Source organism: Colias croceus, chromosome 21, assembly GCF_905220415.1.
Source record: "Colias croceus chromosome 21, ilColCroc2.1".
NCBI classification, from domain to species: domain Eukaryota; kingdom Metazoa; phylum Arthropoda; class Insecta; order Lepidoptera; family Pieridae; genus Colias; species Colias croceus.
This window is the reverse complement of record NC_059557.1, coordinates 9,329,751-9,356,114: the sequence shown is the minus strand read 5'-3', so window position 1 is coordinate 9,356,114 and position 26,364 is coordinate 9,329,751. Positions and strand designations below refer to the sequence as shown.

Genomic DNA, 26,364 nt, shown 5'->3' with positions numbered 1-26,364 from the left:
AGTAAGGACCGACTATATTACACATTAGAGACCAAAACATAGGTAAAGCTGTCACAAAAATGATGTCGTTAGCATTTAAAGACACAATTATCTCCCAGAGGCGAACGATCGCAGACAAGTGGCGCTCGAGATCCACTTTACGCAAAGAGGCGATCCTCCGACGATTCCTTACAAAATCCCTCCGGCAATATCGTATCAATAAAATCTACATATCCCTCCTGTCGCACTCTAGGCCGATATTCGTTTTGGAAGGTTTATTTGCTCTGTTTAACAGTCGACTATTACATTGCTTTTACCAGGCATTACCTTCAACTACCTTTAGCAGTATACGATTTTTTGTACCTACCTATCGTTTCGATCTATTCGCCTCTTACCAGCCCAAAAATGAATCAATCATGCTTGAACTTAATTTAAGTATTTGAAGCATTTAAGTAATTTTTATACAACTACTAAAAAGAGCTATAGATAATTTCATTACAAAATGCAGGTACCACCAGAGTGTATATCATCATGTTAAGAGGATTTATGTTTTATTGCAAAAACACAATCACAATAATATCTCCAAATGGACAGTCGCAATCAACAACAGTCGCAGGACTCATCATGTTCTCATATAAAAACTTTCGGCTCGCACGTCACTTCAATTGGGCCGAGAGGATAATACCATAATTATTGCCTTCCTCTTACCAAGAATAAAAGCAGTTATATGGGAAATTTTTCTATAAATATAATTACAGGTTCGATCTAAGAAACATAATTGACCTACGTATTTAACGTGATAATAAAATCCTTAAATGGGAAGAGACAATTACTTTCATGTTTAGAAGAAAAGATTTTGCGAGCGAAATATCGATTCGGATGATGTGATTATTTTGCTAAACTTCCAATAATTCAATAAACTTCGATCCTTAAGCGTTTTTTCATGATTCATATATCAAATTGTAATTGGTTAAGCATCAAAACAAATCTCTTCCCATGTTATTTATCATTAATCCTTGTTGGGGCTTATAGAATACCCGGAAGATGAAATAATTGGTTTCCGGGAAAGGGTATTAGTTTGTGCAATGCGCTTACACTTTCTACTCATAAAAGCCTGCTTAATAATCGAGGCTTGAAATAATTCCACAGCAAAATAATGTTATTAATTAATTATCTATGTTTAGACAATATTGGTTATTTTATTTCAAATAATTTTGTCGAAGTTTTATTAATATGTATATACAAAAGTTTATTATGTTTTGTACTTCGAATAAGTTTTGTAATATTCAAGAAGGAACACAAACTGTAATATTTAACTTTTCTTTTCAATGTTATTATACTTTTAGCAATCGACAGTTTTTGTTTGCTGTCTTAAATAACCAAACACACATAACATTAAATATACATCGCATAGTGCTGAGAAAATTTACCCAACATGTTTTATCTTTGCGAAATTGTGATAAAAGTGTCGGTCGGCACGTTCCGAAGGGGGCAGGGGTGGTGGGGCACAGTGCGGGGCGGGGGAGGGGGGGGGGGAGATCGCTGACAGCGCTATTTATCTTTATGGTGATGTCGATAAAGTGTGGCCGTAGGGACATGCTTTATTGCACACACATGCGCCACCCGGTACAAACCTCGTCAATAACAACTTCCTCTCATCAATTTTCAAATGAGCTAGTGGTTCATTTTTACACTTTATCAAATGGAGCCGTATAACACGACACATATTAACATAAAGCGAAATATATTTTCATAACCGTGTGCACATGCGATGTATTGAAACGGTTCATAGTCGAATAAGTTTAATAAGTAAGCTCATGTATTTCGAAAACGCTTTCGCATTGAAAACTATATTCGCAGATCAAATGAGCATTGCATTCCACTATTTCAATGTGTGTTCGTAATATTCGCATTTCCATTTAAACTGAACGTCGGTTGTTATTCAACAGACACCATCTTTTGAAATGCATTCCTGTTTCATGTAGTAAAAGGCGGATTGAAAGGCCGTGTACACAACATTGCGGAATTTAAACTAAAGAGGGATAAAAGCTTAGTTTGCACAAACGTTTTCATGCTCGCATATCTTGACGCCTTTTTGGACAGGCAAATAAACAGAGTGCATTATCATGCATGTATCATGATAATGCAATCTGAATCATATGAGAATATGTGAACATTTCAATTTTAGATTACTTTAGAGAGAATGATGATAAAAGATAAATATTTGAACTTAATTATTGCCCTTCTTACAACGAAGGTAGAGCGTTATTTTTTATTAAAAGACAAATTACTTTCCTTTGATCCATAATTAAATAAAACATGGAGTGAAGACAAAAAGCTTGAAAAAAAAACTCTTAAATTTCATCGTAATTTGAGCAACAAACGGTATTGCGTTAAAGCGCGCGTGACATCAAAGCACGAGCACTTTTCCGGCGCAGTAAAAACAAACTCGGTGGCGAGGACATTAAAATTTTGACACGGGAATTCTCTTTTTGCGCAAAGTTACATTTCCGCATCGCTGACTCGCTAACTAACTCGATTGAGTGGCTGATACGACCGTTCGCAGCTGACAGGATGATGTTTAATTACTCGAGCGATAGTTGCGACAACACCGGTCACACCTCCGCTCGCAATCGCATCATTTGCGACATCACTTTTATGACGTGGAAACGTATTTGTAACTGGTTAGTGTTGCTTGCATGAGGCTGGTTAGTTTGTTTGTATATTTTTCACGTTCTATTAAGTGGGATTTCGCTTTGCATCCAGTAAAATTGTATACATTTACGTTGTGGGTGGGAGTAGGTGTTTTTCCAGGTGTACTATCTTTACCTAAGTTTCTATATTCAAGCTGTAGGAATATTGAATATAGAGATGTTTTATTTTATAAAAATACTGTCATAAAATGTAAAGTTAAGATATTAAAAACAATAATAACAAAGCTTACTAAAAACATAACAAATATAACAAGATTTTTTTAGACATAAACAACACGCTTGAATCGATAAGTCGTAAGACATGTACAAGTATTTGACGTGCACCGTTCGAGTTCACAAAAAATGTGTAAATCCAGCGAAAAGTGATTTCTTAGCGAATACTTTATCTCAATAAACACTCGGATTGTAGCGCGATACACTTGGAATGCGCTTTTTGATGAGTTCTTAAACGAAATAAATCCGTCCCCGCTTCAAGGCCTTGCCTCGCCTGTTGTCCAAACTTTACGCTAAATATTTAATAATAAAACTTTATTACTTTTCAACTTAAATTGATAATCAGGTTATTTTTTTTAATAACAGATCGGTTAACAAAAATTTTCAATAAAATTAACTCATATTACTTCGACAAATAAGATCTCCTTTTTACAAAATGTTAATAAAAATGGTTGGAAGGCCGTCAATGTTTCACATGAATTCTACGGCGGGCAATTTTCCAAAAGAAACAAAATTAAATCCGTTAATCAGTTTAACACAACAATTTTGCATTGTATTATTTTATATCAACACAACTCTTTTACATTTATTATTTCCCCTAAAATGATTTATACATTAGGTGACACGTAAGCATTCACACTGTCGTCGCAAAACGTGATTTGCGACCCAACAGCGCTGCACATAAGTCAGGAGCACGCTTCGCCCGCCCCGCGCCCGCTCCGCCGTGAGCTGGCGGAGAGAAATGGCCGCCGCACGTGATAAATAAGGGAAAAACTGGCCGCTGCTCGACCGAATTCATTCCACGAGCGTGCAGGAGCCATTCGTCCAAGGCTAAACGGCGAAATGCAAACCGCTTCGCACGCAACCTTATTTATGTATCTGTCCAATTTTATAGATATAAATCACTTGATTGATAAATTGAAAAGGAGTCAACTCTATGCTAAGTATGAAGTTTAATTTATGTTTTCGCTTTTTTGTAGATGATGATGAATTGATGTTTGTGAGTGTGGACTTATTTTAGTGCTATTGAGATGTTTGTGAGTGTGGACTTATTTTAGTGCTATTGAATATTAAAGTAGATCTAAGTTGGGACTGTCAACGACTAAATTAAGCTTTTCATATTAGAACTGAAAACAGCGTGAACATAGAAGAAATACCTAAAACTTTGGTATTAAATTAATAAAAACTGGATAGTCAAAGTCCTACAATAGAAAAATGCACTCAGAAATAGATAAGTGCGTTAACCAACTACCAAGGCAGCATAAGAAACAGGGGTTGGCGGCGCAATAACATTATGATGTCATCAGCGATTTCGATGTCAATCGAAGCTACAGAGTGCGACGGGCTATTCCAATGGACAGCGATTCGGTTCCAAATGTCCCTTGCTAATCGATCCCCTCGAAAGGCATCCCTATTTGCTTAGGATCTCCTCCAAAGATACAAACGCACGTATTATTAAACCAATGACTGTCTCTACGGACAATTTACAGAGGTTTAATAATAAAGCGCTTCAGCAAATATTTCATTACACACAGTTTTACAACTGCCTAAGACTCACTGAAATTGTGTAAACATTCCTTAGAAATAATTTGATTAAATGATTAGCTTCATAATACTTTCAAAAGTAATTAGATATGTTGTTTCTAATAATGAAAACAAAAAACATACATTTGTTGCTGATAAACAATTCTGTTTTATACAAAACAATCGAAAAAATACAAAAACGAAAGCCTAGGCATTAACGAACGCTACTAAGTACGTTTTGGTACGGCAATATCTCATCAACAATCAACACGTTTAGTTCTTAAAATACCAGATAAAAATAAGCACAAACACAGGAAATCAGAAAATATCTCTACAACAATAGAGCTAGAGAGAATAGAGAGCTCTTCACCTAAACAGTCTCAAAACACTTTAAAACAAACAAATTATTTAATATTTATTCATCAAATTGCAAGCTATAAAATCATACCGAAAACTTTTATAACCAAAGGACAGTAATTCAGAAAATCTAATAACGGCTACTTCAAAAACAAAAAACCCGGCTCAAATTGAAAGTTGAGATGTAAAATGCAGATTCCGAGCCACTTGAGGTTAGAGGCAAGGCTGCGGAATCCATTATCGGAATGCCTTAATTAGTACCATTTAGGGGCAGGCCGGTCCCTGGGGCACAATAAATTACCCCTTATATTCGCCGTTTAATTACTTCACGCTTCTGGATTAAGCCAAAAATCTTCGCGAATGGGAAATTATTTTGTAAACAGCTTTTACGAAATTAAATAAACCGAGTAAATAAGTAAGGTTGGGGAAATTATGTCGGCTTAGTTATATAAACTAGGGGAAAGAACATTTATTGCAACATTGCAAACATTGTATCTTTGTAATTTATTTTAATTCGAATAATGCGCAGTGCGCATAGAAAAAAAAAGGTTTGCTCTGCTAAAAGACTCGGGTCTGCTGTACTTAGAAAATTTTTGTACCTAAAATAATACCTATCTACGTATCAGAAGATAAAAGAAAGTGAACGTTATAAACAAAAATATACTAAGGAATAAGGATCACGACTCATTACTTTTAAAAGCCATCAGACGCATTATTGATGCGACATGGAACTCCTGCAGCTTCCCGCACACAGTCACAGCCAACGCCGCCCAACTTTGCAGCGCAAAGTCCGCAGACAAACGGCACAGTTCCAACTCCCGATCCAAACACGAAAAAGTAACAGCTTAAAGTTCACAAATAACACACTGCACAAATAGAAGTACACCTTTGAAGTTACACTTGCAAAGTCCGTGGGGGCGGAATGTTCGAGAAGCAACGATATTGAAATTGTGTTCCGTACCGATCTATCGAGTACAATTTAATTCCTCCCGCGACCACTGCGCTGGGAATTTCTAGACAAAACTGTAATCGGATTATCGTAGTTTTATTGCTAAAGTTTAAAGAGTAAAATTTATTACTGTTTAAAATAATGTATTTTATTTCTGTATTTATTAATACGTGTCATATTTATCAATAGGCAGAACACACGGGCCGATTTTTCAATCCTTGATTAATATTACACCAACATTTTAAATGTCACCTGTAAACTGACAAATACGGACAATTAGAATACATTTTTGAAATGGCAGTTTAATACGTTATTCGATGAATAAATTTTAACCTAGGATTGAAAAACCAGCCATAAGTGTTATATTAATTTGACAAATTACTTTGGAATAATTAATTTACCTATACAAATTATATGTATTGCAATATAACAATTGAGATATGTGAAAACAATTAAAATAATAAACGTAATGAACTGCTGGGCGATCAGCAAGGTCTGAGTACGTGCCGCTACCGGCGCGGCTCCTACATGAAAAAACACGTCCCTGAAAATAAAGCCAGCATTTTACGATGAAAATAGCTTTTAGAGAGCTGGTAATTCGCGTCACGATTCTGAGAAATGTGTACACGATTGACCGATTTATTGTTCATTATTTTCTTCTAAAAAGGATAATTTTGTGACGAAAAAATACCCTTTTATTATTATTTGCACGTGCCGGAGTTGATTTATTTCTACGTTTAATACACGTCTTAATGAAGTGGAAAATAATTGGTCGCGAAGCCTGCGTCAACCAAATGTTTAATTGCTTTAATTATAATATTACGTATGAAGATATTGTTCCATAAGATCCACAAGCAGGAGCGTAGCTCAAACGGTGGATGGTATCAGAACCCATAAAATATAATACATACTAGCTTTCCACCAGCAGCTTCGCCCGCGCAGTCAAAGAAAAATCCGCATAGTTCAGCAAATTGGTTCAGTAGTTAAGGCGTGATTGAGTAACAGACAGACAGACGGAGTTACTTTCGCATTTATAATATTATATACAGGGTGTAATCGTTAAGTGCGCACAGGCGATTATTCCGTAAATATGGCAGATATCAAAAAACTTTATACTGATATCGTAAGCGCTTTACCCAATGAGTAAAATATGTAACAACAATTACTTTTTAAAAATAAAACGGGTTTGATTTGAAAAATTATTTCGGTGTTAGATAGTCTGTTTATCGAGGGAGGCTATAGGCTATACGTATACAATATACATATCTATTATATCATCACGCTAAGACCAACAGGAGCTGAGCAAGCGGGTGAAACCGCGCGGCACAGCTAGTATAAATATTTAAAGAAAATCTTTCTGTCTATTTGAATTAATTAATTGTACCCGTAGTTTAATGTTTATTATCAAATCCAATCTTATTATCAGAAAGAACGCGAACAAGTCGACGAGGCAGTGTTGTGAAACATCACCTGCAGCAATTTACCTTTCTACTAAATAATTGTATCAATATATTTGTAGGTTTTGTAAGTCGGGGGCGTAGCTCAGATGGTAGAGCGCTCGCTTAGCATGCGAGAGGTACCGGGATCGATACCCGGCGCCTCCAAAATTTTTAATTTAATTTTAATTAAAAATAAATTGAATTACTTAACGAAACGCGATAAACATTAGCATTTAGTTCAAAACAACATAAGTAAACATATTTGTATTTACTGCTATTTATTTTATATCGTTGCCACAGGCATTTCTATCCAATCTTTGAAAATTAAGGGAAATTTTTAATACGATTAATTTCCGTAGACGGAGTGCTCTTTATCCGGAATGCCTGTGGGCGGACTGAAAATATTATATCGATAGCTTTATCAATTTCTGATGGAAAACCTACAAAAAATATTTATTTTATCAATATCTGATCTCATTTAGATTTTAGGATATATTCACTTTTCATTTATAAATCCAAGTTTTAATAGTACAGGATACATCGCCCATTTTTGCAAGTGACTACTATCAAGCTAATTTTCCGTTTGTAGCTTTATTTTGATGAGACGCCCAATAATTTCGTGTACGAAAGTCTCGATTGTGGTAGCTAACAGAGATAACAAGGATAAAAATTTTTGATTTGATGGTTCTCAAATATTTATTACTAACTGAATTTTTTTTTTGTTCAATCTCAAGTTAATTACCTAAATTATTCGAAAAAATATTTGTCCTACAAAATCTATGGTTGGTTCAAAGAGTCCCCCTTTCCAAAGTGTATCGATAACGAGGTCATCATAAATGATTACTAACAAGCTGATTTTTTTGTTTTCACTTAGTTAATGTTTATATAATTCAACAGACATATTGTCCTACAAATTGCGTAATAAATATTTGAGAACCATCAAATCAAAAAAATTTATCCTTGTTATCTCTGTTAGCTACCACAATCGAGAGTTTCGTACACGAAATTATTCGGTGTCTCATCAAAATAAAGCTACAAACGGTAAATCAGCTTGATAGTAGTCACTTGCAAAAATGGGCGATGTATCCTGAACTATAACTTTTTGCTGTCAAATTTCATGTAACTCTTTGTAACGTGAAAAGTTGATTGTTTTCTACTAATAGTACCCATATTACGATATCGGAAGAAAAAATGATTGAAAATATGACACAACAAAAAATTGCGATACAAAACTCATCAAATAAGAAAGTCTAGCACAAGTATAGCTATATCTCTACAAAGTCAACAGCGGCGGTGTCGGTGCGTCTGAGAAGAGAGCACTCCACACTTCCACAGTCGAGTTCACGAGCGGGGTCAATCAAGCCCCTCGCCAGCACCGCGACGACTACATTGCAATGAAGGTAATAACGTACGTAATGAGGCAGTACACTCAAGTTATATATTGCTTGTAAGGTAATTAATACGCAAGTAATTCATAATTAAGATGATCTTTTCCATATCTGCCTGCTATTAACAAATCTTACAATGACTCTTGTAATAGCAATAGCCTCCGTCATCTTTAAGCCAAATTGTAACCTTACCATGAAGCAATTACTTCCGAATAAACCATAGATACTACAAATTGGCTATAATTTAAATGAATTTATTATGACTTACCGATCCTTTCCTCCCCGGGAAGCTGAAGAACACATCAGGCCCATTCCGATGTGGCATTTGTCTGAGTACGTTGAGCAGTTTGGCCGAGTGTCGTGGCTGTAATTAAGGGCTTACATTAATTTCACCGTAGGTACATTAATTATTATATAATTTAATAAATTGAAGATATAACATTCATTTTATCAAAACTTCTTATCCTCTGTAAGTATCCTCTTTTGATAATTATAACTTAAAACAAGGATTATTTAATAAACTAAAACATATTGTTTTTTAGAGTATTTTCAATTGTTTTAAAACATTTTAAAGGAGGTCAACGAAGGGCAGACGTCTAGTAACCCGATACTAACGATTGACAGCCAATAAAATCAATCAGAAACAACTTCGATTGTTTTCTTTGAGCGCTAATTGCTATCACTAAAATTATCGAATATCCGACATCGAGCGGGTTGTATCAGATCGTATTATTGTGCTCATAACGACACAATAAGTACGCGAGCCAAATAAACGACATTAGCATCGAGCTCATATTGAAAGTAATTATCAACAAATTCAGTCGTGATTGTGTATGGTAACAGGCAATCACCGCACAACGGGTCTGTTAACGTTATTCAACAATTACATTAATATTTATACGGTACGTTCCATAAAACGGGAATGTTAAAGGGAATTCGCGAACGGCTCGAAGGGGGCTAATTGCATAGAACATAGAAAAACTGGGTGAGCACGAAATAACACGACTGGAACAAAGGCTGGGTCGGCTAAAACAGCGCTAACAAGTAAAACATTAAATTCAAATCGAAATGCAAAGTTAGCACGTGCCAGCGGACATGAATAACAAATATACATGTTCCGCTCGGCCAACATTGGAAAAGTTTCGCTGACCGGCAACTGGGGATTGCGAGCTCGGATTTAGAATCGCCGCTAACAACTATTATTTATGACGTTATTTAGTCGCCCCTAACATTGTACAAGTATAACAAGTATTGACTATCTACTGATATCTATATATATAAAACTCAAAGGTGACTGATATAGTGATCTATCAACGCACAGCCCAAACCACTGGACGTATCGGGCTGAAATTTGGCATGCAGGTAGATGTCATAACGTAGGCGTCCCCTAAGAAAGGATTTCCCGAAATTCTTGCGGGAACGGGGAAAAACGGGGATGCACGTACAAAGTCGTGGGCGGAAGCTAGTTATCTATAAATAGGTAAATTTAAGTGGAAATACTTTGTGTGCAAAATGCGAATATTTGTGTTCATCATGAACTGAATGTAATTTCCACAACAGTGCCATTAAAAACGAAATTAACTCCGTGAAAAGTGCATAAAAACTATAATCCATTATCAGTATAACAGTCCAACAGTCCGGCTTTGTGTACACGAGCCATAATTCTCAGTGAGCGGAACATTTGTAATCCCATCTATAAAGAAGATAAAGCCGGTTGCATTCGAGCCAGCAGATAAATTCCGCAGCCTCCCCCGCATTGGCGACTCGGCGGTACCAGGGCGACACGAGGCCGAGCAGATCGCGACGCGGCTGAATGCGACGGCGCTATTGCAAGTTCGGTTGCACCGCCGCGAGAACTCTTTAAATTTGCATCTTTGAGCGAGTGCAAGCGGCAATTAAGCGGCTATTCCTCGCTGTTTATGTTTGCCGCATATTTATTGGCATTTTATGTTAATCCTCCTTTTCTTGTTAAATGAAAATGAGTCACCAAGAATAATTTCCAATAAATAATTGTTATTAAATTCTATTTTGCCCTATGAATAAAAGCTCTTACCCATTTTCCATTGACAGCTTTCATGGCGTTGAAAAGCTGTTTGAGTTCCTTTACTGTGACACTGTAGCTGGCCAGCACGCCTAGCATCTCTATCAATAGGTCTGAAACAAGCGAAAATATCCAAAATTAATAACAAATAAAATTAACGTCAAAGCTAGAGACAAATTTTGGTTGGGAATTTTCTTCTAAACGTAAAACACTCATTAGCAATTCAAAACACTTATACCCCATTCGCTCAAAACCTGCAATCAACTAACATCGCTATCCCAACAGAACGAATGTAAATCGACACTCTAAAAGTCAATAGTGATTATCGCATGAAATATTTACCGTGAAACGGTAAGAGCAACTCGCTAACTATGCAAATTGTCGTTTTACATAATGAAAACCGTCGCTCTCGTATCGTGTTTCAGTTTACCGGCTTTCGGCGGTTACGTTTAATTACTGTCCCTCGGCGGGCACATTAGCCATTCCTATCAAATTAATAATTCAAGCGAGACATCGCAATGTCGGACGCGAGAAACCGTCACCATACTGCATTATTTGGCACATTGTTGGCGCGCTTGAGATGCAACTCAGTTCACGCCACACCACACGTCCGGACCAACTCGATTTACTCATTGTTTACTATGTATCATAATATAAAGTTATTGCTATTTTAGCAGAAAATACACACAGTTGCATTTGTAACTAACTCTTGGTGAATTTTTACTTTTCACGTGTCTTCAGACGACTAAAAAACTAAAAACTATGTAATTATATAGATACCTACTAAAAACGTGGTTTAATTTTTCAAGCTCGAAAGCTTTGAAAACATAGAGCTAGCTTATTTTATCATAATTTTTACTAACAACAATGTTGATCAAATTCAAGTTGATTTTCTTATTGCATTCAATTTAATGCATTGTAAATGACGTACCAGGGACACATAATGGTGAGGGTATCATCATCGGCGTAACTGCATAATCCGCTGCAGTCGGGCCGGGCAGGCGTGACTCGGACAAATCCATTTAAACCCGTATACTCGCTCAAAGCCAGCTCTAGTAACTAAATCTAGCACTAGTGTTGACGCGTACCAATAAATTTAACTAACATTTTGACTTAAACCATATAGCATTCACGTTGAAAATGTTTAGTCGACGGTCGCAAATGTAAATTGACTTTAGGAGGCTAGTCTCGACACTAATCGACATCGATATCGACCGAAATCGGTCGGTAACTAACGATTATCAGTAACCAATCAGTAACTATAGTATAGACCTAAAAAATTTAGTGTTCTTTTTCCAAGAAATTTAGCTTAGTTTTAGGGAATAGATAGTAAATTAAAATTAGTTATATTAATTTTCGCATTATTACAATTGCAATTGCATATAAAAAAAGCAAATTTTATGCACAAAAAAACATGGCAGTTAATTTAATTTTAATCAAATTCGATATTTTTTATATCAATCGTTTAATTAATGTTCTATTAATTACATATTCATGGAATCCAAAATTCCATGTATGGTAACCTCTTTATTTACTTTTTTGACATTTGACATCAATCATCAATCATGAAAATAATATTTCTATCAAAATAAATATAAATTGTGTGTTTTCAAGAGGATAATTTTTAATTATGTTCTTAAAAGTCCTATAAATCTATTGGATAACAAATATCCTAAGAAAATGTCAATCTGCGTTATGTTTTTATATAGTTAAAGCTATTAGTTTTAGTTTAGTAATATTTTGTTATTTGTGAAGTGCAATAAAATTCTAATCAAAAGACTCCAAAAGCTCTACAAGATAATTCTGCTCAATTCGAAGCCTTTTGAGAAATCTTTAAGACATAATAGAAACTGACGGAACTAAAACTAAGGACGGAACGGATAATTTGTATCACTTGTATTTTTAGCTTGTATTATTATATTATATTATGTGCATCATTGTATATTTTATTACAGTTAATAAGCAAAGGATGCAATGCAATTGATTTAGCGGTTCACGGTTAATATTATTTATGTGTTAAATATAAATATTTATCTATAAATTTTATATTTTACAGATGAACAAGTTACTAGAATTATTATGTTGGTGAGGGATGATGGTTTTGAGCCAAATTTTCATCTACGCTATTATAAACTGTTAAATTAAAATTTTCTAATAAATTTATTTCGTAATTGAATCGTTTTATTTTATTTGTATTCATCTGTATAATTTTTTTATCCTAGAAGTTCAAAAAGAAATTAATCGAATATGAATGCAATAATTTAGGCTGAATAAATGCAGACAGCAGTACACTATTTTAATATTTATTTAATATAATATAAGAGGCTTCTTAACATTTTCAATAAGATTTTGAAACCATCTTACAAATAAAACATTATTTGTTTATTTTATTTTAATTGCAATAACATTAAATAAGAGAAAAAAATATTGCGTTAAATCATAATATAGCATCGGAAGTGCGAAATATCTTCTATTTATTATAAAATTATAATAATACTCTGTTTCTCTGCCCAAATTACGTAAATGACATAGGTTTTATTTTGTAAAGCTAGATAATAGCATGGCTTACTCGAAACCAACATTTAAACATGAGTCTTTAAATTGTACGCTGTCGTAGTACACAGAATAGGTAAGAAAAATAAAGGTTCATATCATGATAATATGTATAAACTATCCTCACCCGACCTCTAAGGAATATTCATGCAAAATTTGAAGTAAATCTATGCAGTACTTTCTGAGATTAGCTCGGAAATACATTCAGACAAACAGACAAACAGACAAAAATTCTATAAACTATGTTTTTGGTTTCTATATCGATTATAGATCATGGATCAAGTATTCTTTTAAAAAAATATTCAATGTACAGTTTTGACTTTCCTACGATTTTATTATATGAATAGAAATGATGTTTCCGATATTATCAACCGTATCTACAAATCCACACAAACCGTAAGGCCCTTCTCCCATTTCGATACTTCTAGAATACGATGCTCGAGTAGAATACTAGTTAGATATTTGCTCGCTGCCCGATGCTCGCATATTAAGCGACTGAAAAATGACTAAATTCATCATTATTGTGCCTCGTTTTTGTAGACGGACGCTATGTCGAGCGATTCCAGTGACGATGTAAAAGTAGGATGTACTGGATTCATCCATATATTGAAAGAAACATAAGTAAATTGTAGAGTTTTTATAGCCGCACGAGAACTACAACATGATGATAAGAATTTTTTATCTTTCTTCCGAAGAGATAAGCGCGAAACGCGACGTAAAAACGACCACCTATACTAGTCGCGGACGTTTAGGATACCGGTAGCGTAATGGGAGAAGGGCCTTCGAGATCTTGTCGAGATCAAACGTCGGTATCATAACGATTGACAATGTCAAAGAATAATTTGTTTTGACAATATTCGAATGTGTTGCAAAGAAATGATTTTCCAAATCCATGAAATCTATATTTTATTTATTTTTCATATATCTACGGAATTGAAATAATGATGTTATTAATTTAGATAAAAATGCATTGCTACAAGGCTATTATTATATAAATATTTTGACGCATAAAGGAAAGTTTTGTGAAGAATAAAAATTATAAACAAATATGTATCCATTGTATGCTTCCATCAAATTGGGGAGAGGTATTAAGCGACATCATTTTCATTGCTGAAGACGGGTCTATAAATAAGTTATCGGTAATTACCGACTAATTTGTACAGACTACAGGGGCTGGTGCAAGTTCAAATATCATATTATGCTTGACAATTTGTAATATGTAGGTACCAAATAAATGAAGTTTTAATTTTACAACACTAAGGTCGAATTTGGTTCTTCAAAAGTCTTGCCCATACATGAGCATAAAATATACTGCTATACATACATAAATAAATAAATAAATAAATAAATAAACTTTATTGTACAATGCACATATATAAAAATACAACAATAAACAAAATGAATCTTCACCGTACAAATTACATAGGGAAATAAGATTTCATTTTTCAATATTCAACTGTACCAACATATTCCTTTTATTTTCAGTGTGACCTTTTTGTTATCAATTTGTAATGGTAGACGAATGACAGTAATCGATCAATGCATGTACGAAGTTTTTTCCCCTCGAAAAATAAATTTGTTTCCAACAATTTATTTCCTTTATCTATTTCGGGGCTCATATTTCCTCAATTTTACACAAGCAGAGAAAGTTAGACTGAATTAACATTCCAAAAGGAAACTATTGAAATACAAGTTATATTCCTAGTTCTTTTTATTAAATTAACTTATGATATATTTATAATATCTTAAGAAAACATAAAAGTTTATATAGGTATAAGCTTAGTTGATATGTGAAGGTTTTCCGCTTGTTAGTTTTATATAGTAACACACACACGCACACACGTCGTAAAGTACGCAATAAATGGGTATTCTTCACGACGAATGAAAGTGGCTTTATTAGTAAAACGTGACCTACCTTAGATCTCATTCAGTTAATATTATTGCCGGCTTTTATATTTCTGTACGTATTTCGCTCGTTTCTCGGAATCCAAGGAAGGATTAGATAATGTATTATTAAGAGTTAAGCCTGTTATATTAACTGTCACACATATAAGGTATTCCTATTTATATTTCTCTCTATTTGTTTTACAAAACCTTATAGGCGAGGTCAAGATGTTAGACAATGTAAAAGTTATAATTTACCTGTTTTCCTATTTAACTATTTTCCATCCACTATACATTAAGTAGTAAAATAAACGTACAAAAGTGCTTCTTTTACATACGTTTATTTAAGCGAATTTGTTTCTAGGTTCAGCATAAAATGTAGTTTCGTTTCGTGAAATACAATCGGCGTGTGAACGATTTGCCGATGGAGGCATTACCGAGTAGGCGAGTAGCTAAGCGGATTTACAATTTTGTCGCTAAATTTTGTACACGGCCTCCTATTTATTGTGTGAAGTTTCAATTTTCACTTAGAATTACACATACCTTTACAATTGTTTTCAATAAACCTGCAGGCATAAGAAGCTTAGAAGCTTTTAATTTTTAATCAATTTATTCACAAAAGTGGAAAGTCGGATACATTATTAGACTTTTACCAAAATATATTAGGTCCTACAGGAAAGTGTATTTTAAAATTTTGTAAAGTTTACTTATAAAATTACACGGGCGGAGTTAGAGCGAGCAGCTTGTGAGCAATAAAACGCTTATTAAGTAATTTTCCGTCAATTTGAATAACAAATTTATGCTACTTATATCTGATTCAATAAAAACGTACCTATACACCAACTGATCATAGCAAACATCGTGACGAGTCAACAAACGATCGCGACGAGCAACCAATGATTGGAAATACGACGTAATTTAGTTTCCGAAAGCCTTTTCAGATACTTCATTAGTCGAGCCAACAACCGCCATTCATTCAAAACGAATCATTTGGAATTCTTAAAACGACGCAAATAAAACATAATATTATATCTATGCCTTCTCTCTGGGAATTTGAAATTGAGATTCATCGTTTACGTTATATAAAGATACTAGCTTCCGCCCACGACTTTGTACGTGCATCCCCGTTTTTCCCCGTTCCCGCAAGAATTTCGGGAAATCCTTTCTTAGCGGATGCCTACGTCCTAACATCTACCTGCATGCCAAATTTCAGCCCGATACGTCCATTGGTTTAGGCTGTGCGTTGATAGATCACTATATCAGTCACCTTTGAGTTTTATATATAGAGATACAAGCTACGATACAAAAAATGTAGTTATTAAAATAAATTGAAACTGAAACTGAAACAGCTCAAATGCTGTTCACAAATAAGACAAGTTGATGGAAGCAAAAGAGACAAGAAAAACAATTAGTTTAAGTTTAAAATGAAATAGAAGATTTAGTAATCTTCCATTTCATTAAAGCTTCACTCTATCCCACGATTATTCTAAGTATTCCCGAAGTAGATGACTTTCAAAACCGCCTGTCATTACGTAAAAAGCCATGTAGCTCGGACTGTGTATGCAAATGTCAACAATATCGTCACGTTATCTCGCCGCCCCGGAATCTCTCCATCTGAGCGGAGATCCGAAAGCTTGCGGCTTTCGTGAAATTCCCATTTCGTTTAAACTCCGCGATAAAGAGATTTATGTAAGACGAATGAAATTCAAAGCGCCCTTAAGATAACAGCTCTTAAGAATTAGTTGGGTGGATACGGCCGAGGTGCGCACCTACTGGGTACTTTATACGAATGTTATATTCTCTCCAGATTAACGGTTAATGTTCGAAAGTTGTTCTGTAGAATATGTAATTCAAAAAGTAACTTTCAAATTTTCAAATTCTCAAGTCCGCGAAGACAAAATGTACCAGAAGTAAGTGACAGAAGGATTGTACATTATTAAAGTAAACGTTACGTATGATAGGATAAAGTCACGAATAACTTTTGAATATATTTTTCGTGTTATCCAAAAGGCAATTTTTCTTGTAATCTCTAAAAGGGCAAGGAGATTGAGCAAAGTCCCAGATGTACCAGGGCGCAATACATTAAAGGAGTACGCTCGTCGCGTTCATCTCAATTCTGAAATAAAAAGGCGGGTGGCGGCGCTTAATGGCGGCCGTATTGTTCCAAACGTAATCCCGGAGTCGCTGAGGTGACTAATCCCGGTTTAATCCCGGAACAGGCCGGGATTGAATCCCGGCGAGTTAACCGCGGGAATTACTGGACTCGAACGCTTTATTGTATTTCTGTATTAAATTAAGTTTCCGCCACAATTGTTCGCGCTGCTTTATTTCTTGCTTCTATTCTAAAGCGTAAATTATTTAATATTTGCCGTCGCGCTGGAACTCCATAATTTTACAAATTAATTCACAATTGTCACATTAATTAAACACATTGTCGCACTCTCCTATTTCCTTAATTATAGCGTACAGAAAGATAAAACCAAATTAAAAATCATAATCAAAAAGCAACAGCTTCAGCGAATAGAATAATTATTTGTGATAACAAGAATGATTTAAATATAGGAAGATATGTATAAGATCTACAAAAAAGTTGTACGTTCATGATCAACCGTGCAATCTCCATTGGCATCAAGTATAGAAAAAAAAACTACTATTTTGAAAAAAGAAATATGCACATAACATAGACAGTGCATTTGTAATGAAGTCAACGGAAAATCACCCATAGATTGTTCTAGAAACAATAGCAACAAATGAACAACAAACATCACCTGTCCTTTGTTAGCGAACACATTGCGCGGTTTCACTAATTATTATCTGTGTCTATACATTTCCAATATTTGACGTTGCCCGCCATTTTACATATTAATATACCTGTGTGACGTCACGCGGCTTCCTATTCGGGGATCTCTAATTAAGTCGATTATAATTAAATCGTGTACTGTGTCAATAACAATAAGCTAATAATTATGTTCATACGTAATAATTCGATCGTCTGTATAAATAAATACAATTGAGGTGTCTGTTAGTATGTAATGTCAAAATAATACTTTGGTTATTCAATTTATTATGCCAAAAATAGGTACCTACAACTTATTGGATTTCGAGAATAACTTCGATATTGAAGTAACCAAAAACCTTCCAAAAAAACGTACCTAATAAGTATGATTAAATGAAAAATTGATTAGTATTCAAAATTTTCTAACAAGATCAAGCGCATTATATTGCATCATATTTGAATCCAATAAAAACAAAAAATTGGAGGCGCCGGGTATCGATCCCGGTACCTCTCGCATGCTAAGCGAGCGCTCTACCATCTGAGCTACGCCCCCGGTTAGCAATGATGCCGAAATTCTTATACTCAAGCAAACAATCTTACTTCGCGATTGTCTCACCGCAAAACTGGAGTACGTGACATTATAGCATGCACAGCGCCTTTCACTTGCACACGTAATAACAGTATGAGCCTGTTTACGCACGATGCAAATTCAGGGCAATTTAGTTATTAAATACATTTTTACAGTTCAATTTTTATCATGAGAAGAAACCCAGGGTATTAAAATGTTTCAAAGATTTGATTATCAAACGCAAACCAGCATTGGAGGCAAAAATAATAAGGACAGTCATATAAAAAAAAGTCTAAATGTTGAAGATAGAGTGCCATCCCAAGCGAAGTCCATATTATTTTAAATTTCAAATAGTATGCAGTAGGTGCCAAAATGTAAAAAAAATCTTCAGTAAAAACCCCGGAAAACTATATAAAAATACTAAATAATATCATAGCACTTTTTGAAGTCATAATTATATAGACGACTATCGAAACCACAATATATTTAATTTTCATACTGGGAATAAGTCCATACAAAGGATATAGCCGGGTTAAAATAATTTTAATTCTATTCATAACCACATAAATTCATTTAATTAATGAAAATGTTACACATGATAAATAAATATGAATAAAATTTTTAAATTAAGAAGTTAGGCAACTTGGTATTCCTGATTCCTGAAATCATATAAGAAATATAAAACAAAAAAGATTCAAATTGGAGGCGCCGGGTATCTATCCCGGTACCTCTCGCATGCTAAGCGAGCGCTCTACCATCTGAGCTACGCCCCCGAGTAACAAATCTTACAAATTTATTGTAACAGTCATTTCAAAGTAAGGCTAATTGCTGCAGGCGTTGTTTGACAACACTGCCGCGTCGACTGGTTCGCGTACTTTCTGGTAATAGATAACATTAGATTAGTTAATAAATATTTATCAACGGGTACAATAAATTAATCAGTAACAAAAAATCTTTAAATATTTGATAACCTGAAATTATAAAAACAAAAATTGGAGGCGCCGGGTATCGATCCCGGTACCTCTCGCATGCTAAGCGAGCGCTCTACCATCTGAGCTACGCCCCCGTTGTATGGATTTTATAAAAAAAACGCCTATACTCTATATTTGAATCTCGTTAGACAAATATTTATTACAACAATTTATATAAAATCGATAAGGCACGTTTGTATCTTATCCTAAGATTAATGCAATAAAATTAATGTATTAAATAATTTTCAATGTGTTGTGCCGCACATCATAACAGCAATTTTTTTAATTTTCAGAAAACCAAACTTACTAATTTGTAATGTTTCAGTTTAAATAAGTATAACAGAATATAATCAACGGTATATACGTTACAGCCTCAAGTGTAATCTATTTTTGTCATGTTCTATTATTCTTAACTCATAAAATATGGTTATTTAGCAAGATGTTAAAGAGAGAAAATCATTTCGTATTATTTCGTAAACACACATGGGTTTAAAAGCATTTCAAAAACAGAAACGAAAGCTTAAACATTTGCTATAAAATAATAATGTTCAGGCCGACAAAAGTGAAATAATACTCCGCAATGTCCTTGCCCGGGGCTGTTTTGCGAGGTTCTTTGGTATTACCGTTATGATATTAAATTTTATTCGAGTAATCACCGGGGGCGTAGCTCAGATGGTAGAGCGCTCGCTTAGCATGCGAGAGGTACCGGGATCGATACCCGGCGCCTCCAATTTTTATGTGTTTTTTATAAAGTTTACATCGTCATAAAAATTTACCGTCTTGAGTTTTTATAGAGCATATTTTAACTGTTAAACTTGGTGTTAAAAGTATAATCAACATTTTTTTAATCATTTACTGTTTTGATCAATATTAATATTATAATAATTATATGCCATTATCCCAATGTATAACCAACATATACAATGGAACAGAAAATATAGGTATTTCTATAGATAAAAACGCATTCAATATAAAGGTTCAATATTTTTAATTCGTTTCTATCAAAATTTATTCTTATATTTTATAATTTTAAAACAATATAAACCGTTGCAAAACTCTAGAATAACTCAACAAAAGACGCAAAATATTTAAGTCTAAAATAAGCTCATTAAAGTTCTGTAATAACTCGGGACAACAAATTGTTTATTAATTACAACACTCCAAAGTTATGTCTATGAGGTTAAGATGAGACCAGTTCACTGACCCTCGTCGGTTTATGATGCCTTAGTATTCATGAGAAACTAACCCTCAACCCTTTGAAACCACGTCAGATGCACATTCCTTTTACTTTTTGTTTCCCTTCCATCCCATGCGAAACTGAGACATTTTTGAAATTGAAATGGGAATCAGGTAGAGCTTTTATCACAAATTACATATTCGTTCCTGATCTCTTGGTATTCGTGAGAAGTGTAAGCTGTGTAAGATCTCACTTTTCTTTAGAGGGTTGGTCCTCGTCGGTTTATTATAAACTTAAAATTTTTACAATTCCTTGACAGCCATGAGATCATTTGAATTGGAAATTCAGGTAAAATTTGTACACAACCGAAGTTCTATTTTTATTTTGATATTTTGGTGTCGGTGTCGTGAGAGAATTGGCATATTTTTTTTTATAATAATATCCTTCAGGACTTTTATGCACTTTCTAGTTTATATGATATCCTAGTAGCCGTGGGATTATTATTCATACCCTCGAGTGATTTCGATTTTGGGTGAAGAATTCTTTAGTTTATCTTTTTAAGATATGTTTTTGGAAAACAGCTCATCCTAGACCCAAGCCTTAATCTACTTGGTTAATAAGGAAACCTAAATCTAACCATAACAAGTAAATACTCACTTTTCAATCGGCTTGGGTTGGGGTCATTCCGTTCCCCGTGAAATATTTATGTTATTGCCTATTCCATCATTTTTTTGATCCTTTACTTTTTTATACTCAATAGGCCACACAGTGGTTTGACCACAATCCCACCTGATGGAAAGCGGATGGAAAGCGATGTGGTCTACTTGGGTGCACGTCTGCCTAGAAAGAGCCTATTCACCCTAGCTTTGAAGAGGTCCAGGTTGTATTGCTCAGGAAAAATAGTGGTATTTTTAGAACTGTCCATGTTTTACACTAATTAAAAAAACTGGCTATAAAAAAATAACTTCTCATGATATTTTTCTACTCCACATCCTATGATTTCAAGATCTTTTCATATTGCCTGTTATTTATGTAGGTACATTATAATTCCATACATATGAAAAAGTAAAACATTGCCCATTATATAAATAGGATGAAATAAATATTTTCTTAATAGCAAAAATTACATCTCCTCGTGGCTTATTATACCCTAGCACCCGTGTGAACGTTAAGACCCTTCGAATTTCTTTCATAACAGCCGGAGACGTTTTTGCCTCATCTTTTTGACTGAGGTGACAAGTGGCCCCATTCATCAAAAGATACCGTGTCAACGTTTCTATGTATAATAATGGTAAATATTTACTTAATCTTAAGATGATTTTGAAAGAAATATTAAAATTATTGTTTGTTAAAAAAAAGGTCCTGTATCCTGATAATTTTAGGTACTTAGGTAAATGTTAGAAATCTTCATACACTAACTACGTTGAGATAGATATACCTCTACAATTCCAATAAGAATTTCAAATGTTCAAATTAATTTAAAAGTGATAAGATATTGCCTATAATTTGAAACAATAGAAGGCAATTAATTTAAAAGTTAAACGCGGTAGTAAATTTGAAATAGCGAGCGAGGGGTAATTTAAATTGGATACGTACGGAACCACACAGGGGAGAGGACTAAAATATTTATTACGATGTTACAGTTTATATAGAGACAAATTAACAATGAGAACGCATACGTTGTGATTATGATACTATTCACTGATTGTTCACGTGGTTGTTTGTTACTTGATAAAAAAAAGTAAGACGTTTTGATTAGAATCTACAATCGTCAGCAACATAGAATGCTGATATTTTATTGCTCGCAGGCAGTTTGCGGCACGTGTTTACTTCCTTTCATCACTTATTATTTTATTTGTAAAATCGCACGCGTCACATCCATTATACAGGTGTTCATTTACCGCGACACATTGACCCCGTTTTCTCGGAAATAGTATCGTCGGAAATAAAAAGCAAAAATCAAAAGGGCGACGTTACCAGGGCGGCAAAAGAACACAATAGGTGAACTGTGATACATGTATACTGGCGTGGCGTCACTTATGCTCAATTCTAAAGACTAGCAGGGAATTTAAACTCATCTCTCGATTAGGAATAATGGGAGCTTTTTTCATTTTCTTCTTTTTTTCACAACTGATCTTAAAATCAACTTCCTTTACCTTGTCGTTGAGGTACTGTATAATCATCGTTTCTATTTCTTCATTCTAGTTTCAAATAATTCGTATTGTGTATGTGATACTCTACCATTTTAAAATGAAATAAACAGACATAATTTGATCCGCTTTTTTAAATAAATATTAAATCAATTCACGAGGTAAGCAAAAAAATGAGTAAATAATTTTATCATACCACATGATTATATCGTTCCGGATCACGGCGTGCCGGATATCACAGTAAGAGCCACTTTTGTGAAATACAGCAAATCATAGAGACCGTCATAAATATTATTTTATCTCATAATATTGGTCATAAATCTAGTTATATTTTCAGGATGGTGTTTAACCTCATCCTGAAAATGGCAACGTTTAAAATGAAGAGGTTTGCTTGCGTATGATAAAAGTGAGAAAAACACGTCTAGGTGTACCTATTTTGATGCAGATTAATTAAATTAATTTATTTGCGTATTTTAAATGCAATTAACGTAAGAACATAATTTTATTCACAATAATGCATGCTGATAGACTTAATTTTTATTTAGTAAAAAAAATCTCGAGTGCCATTGATTTTTTTAAGTTATGCAAAAACATTTTAAGAACACAATCTTCTTGAAGAAGCTAAAATTCCTTACACGAATCTTAATATTCCCAACGATACCAGGATCGTAGAAGTAATAAGGCAGTCGAAAAGATTAAGAAGGGTTTGTAAGAATCCCTATCCTTAAGGGCACGTCCCATTTTAAATGAAAAAATACAATCATGGTCTTTAAAAACCGCATGGGGGTTGGGAACCCCCGATGGGCGTGTATTAATTACACGATTTCTACTAGGAGAACATAAAATATGAGAAGGACCGAACGTAATCTATGGATAGCAAACAACTACCTAATATCGGGGTACTTTCAACCCCGTGACTTTCATTAACCCACTTCAAACTTTTGGGACTGTTTTGAAACAATAAAACAGTTAAAAAATCACATTTTATTAATTATTATAAGAAAATTTACATTTTGTTTACTTAGGTAAAAAATGATAAACTTCAGTGCGGGATCACCTCTGTTTTTAAAGATGAGTATATCTGCCTATAAAATGAGCCTTATCGTCAAGTTACTCGTAACACTACCAGCAGTATCCCATAAACATCTACAAAACAAAATACCTATCCAAATCAATAAAACAATATTGTATCGTTATAAGGGCGTGTACACACCTGCGACGACTGTCTCCGCGCGCGGCAGCCGCTGCAGCACGTGGTGTATGAGCCCCACGTCCGTGCACGCCTGCAGGTTGCGCACGCTCTTGCGCAGGATCGCGATGAACACCGACCAGATCTCCGCCTGCAAATGCACACACTTTAGTATGCTTTGGGAGGTTGGGGACTATAGGGAAAACAAATAAACAACACAATTCAAAAACGATGACATGCTAAACTAAGAAGAGTCCACATTGCTATTATTTATATATTTATTGTTAATATTAAAAACAAAATTTAATTTAATTTTGTACAACAGAAAAACAATTAAAAATATACCTAAATAAACAAGAGCATTCACTATGTAGGTACGTACAGGAAATTGTAAAATTTTACAGTTTACACATTTTCCCATGAATTTGTTACGAATCGGTTGGATCGAAATTGTTCTATCCCGGATTGTAATCACCGGTATATATTTGGAGAGTACCGCAAAGCCTAGTTCTGTATAATTGCGGTCAAATTCAGACGCAGAGGCGCCTCGATGCTGGCGGATCAGTAACAAGACCGCAGAGCTCGCATAGCTTCATTCAGTCTTCAGTTTTCATCTGATTGAACTGCTATTTTACAACTCGTATTTAAATCTTTGTTTTTACAGGACTTAAATAAGTAATACCGTTACAGTTAAGTTTCGTTAATAGATATTTTAAATACCTACACTAGTTTTTTTACAATATGATAGAAGAATGCATAAAAGATGAATGATTGCCTGTCACTTATACTGTTCTATAGATAGGTACCTATTTTCCTCGTTATAAGTGTACACTATTTCCTATATCTATATTTTATTCATTTTTGTGCATAATAGGTATCAGACAAACAATCCATGGCATTGGCTTTTGTTAATTAAAAAAAGCTTTCCGTTTACAGTCGATTTAGTGCAAATCCGCGGGCGCCATAACAAGCCGCTATACCAACATCGCGCTATGTTGTAATATAATCCAGCTATGCGTTTGTTCATAGCTTCAGCTAAGCCAGATATTGTCAATTCCCACGACTCGCTCGAATAAATTGTAGGTACTGTATCACAACGTGAAATATTTTAATGAACTTTAGATCAACACTCCGCTGAATTTTTAAGGCTCAAAATATCAGAAATTAATTATTTATCTAGGTACTAATTACATATTTTTTAATTTAATTATTCAATATAAATATAATAAATTAATTATCACGCATTTAATGCCGGCACAGAAAGGGTTAAACTTTTCCCACAAAAACTAGGCTGCCATAAAATAGAAGATCTTTAAAATATAAAGAAACTACCAGGGGCGAAGCTGTCCTAAGACGATGAAGGGGTAAATTTTTCAAACGAATACTAGGCTCGTATGAATTCTAAGAAATGAAATTTCGGGATTTATTTTTACCTGCATGAAGGCATTGTTCATTCAAGGAATACATTTCGTGGAGTGTTTCTTAAATAAAATGAACTAACTACCTAAGGACTCTTAGCAGATTGCAGTGATTCTAAGTTTCATTCAGGCATTCTGCCGCAAAATATTATTCCGCTAAGATTACGCGACATTTTTTTTATCTTTATCCTCGTTGTGACTGACTATAGTCCTTTCCACCTTAGATGATTTCTGTGACACATCGATTTTTGACACGCGTAGAGAGGTCCTTTACTGAAATCGTATCAATGGTTTCCGATAATCGATAATATTTTATATGGAAATGAAATCGATTTGAATAAAGTACCAAAATTAGTTTTTTCGGCATTTCGCCAACAATTAACTAAGGAAACTTAGCAAACAACAGCAACAAAAAGTCAACAATAACAATTAGTAACAATAACAGAATACGACGTAAAGTATCAATGTAAAAATGCAACTTTTAAACAAGGCTGACGCACTCGTACAGACGATTGACTCGATTGACAAACGATCACAAGATGGGCGCCGATTATTTGATTTTCCAACTCTATGATTTTTCAACGATCCATTTCATGTACACGAATTGCGTAGGTATTATATTTTTGTGTTACTTTATTTTATTTTTCATTAAATTAAACTAAACAATACTGTTTTTGATTTATAAGTTTAAGATGTTTAATTTTTAAATTTTTGGTAATAATGCCGCCATAAAATAAAAATATTATGCACTAAAATTATTTTGGCGTTTTAAACATAAAATACGTAATTCGGAACCCGATGAAGTGTCACAGGAATCATCCTAGGTGAAAAGGACTATAGTAGAGAATAGAGAATATAAAAGCAAGGATTTGTTTATAAGTCAAAAGTTACATAAATCGAACAGCAAAACTTTTAACTAGTTTTTTAAATAGCAATACTTCAAAGTAGTGGGCACAGATAGTTTAAAAATAAAACTGTAATTGGAACTTTATCGGTATTGCGCTCCACTTTTATTAGGGCTACATAAAGCAAGAGAAACTTTCTCATTAACGTGTCGGGAGCGGGCATGGGGCG

The 26,364-nt window shown here is 34.3% G+C and overlaps 1 protein-coding gene and 5 non-coding genes across 9 annotated transcripts in view; 2 read left to right on the top strand and 4 right to left on the bottom strand.

The window, feature by feature from the left end:
• Positions 1-26,364, bottom strand: part of LOC123701492 (neurobeachin) — a 310,024-nt gene that overhangs the window by 174,433 nt on the left and 109,227 nt on the right. For all 4 annotated transcript variants that reach the window (XM_045648984.1, XM_045648985.1, XM_045648986.1 and 1 more), the window contains 3 exons: positions 23,897-24,023; positions 10,617-10,717; positions 8,832-8,927 (listed from right to left, as the gene is read on the bottom strand). In XM_045648984.1, the coding sequence (XP_045504940.1) occupies positions 8,832-8,927; positions 10,617-10,717; positions 23,897-24,023 (324 nt within the window). The remainder of the gene's footprint in view (positions 1-8,831; positions 8,928-10,616; positions 10,718-23,896; positions 24,024-26,364) is intronic.
• Positions 7,268-7,340, top strand: Trnaa-agc. The gene has a single exon. It is a non-coding gene; the product is annotated as a tRNA-Ala (tRNA).
• Positions 18,298-18,370, bottom strand: Trnaa-agc. The gene has a single exon. It is a non-coding gene; the product is annotated as a tRNA-Ala (tRNA).
• Trnaa-agc lies at positions 19,086-19,158 on the bottom strand. The gene has a single exon. It is a non-coding gene; the product is annotated as a tRNA-Ala (tRNA).
• On the bottom strand, positions 19,379-19,451 carry Trnaa-agc. The gene has a single exon. It is a non-coding gene; the product is annotated as a tRNA-Ala (tRNA).
• On the top strand, positions 20,014-20,086 carry Trnaa-agc. Its single transcript has one exon. It is a non-coding gene; the product is annotated as a tRNA-Ala (tRNA).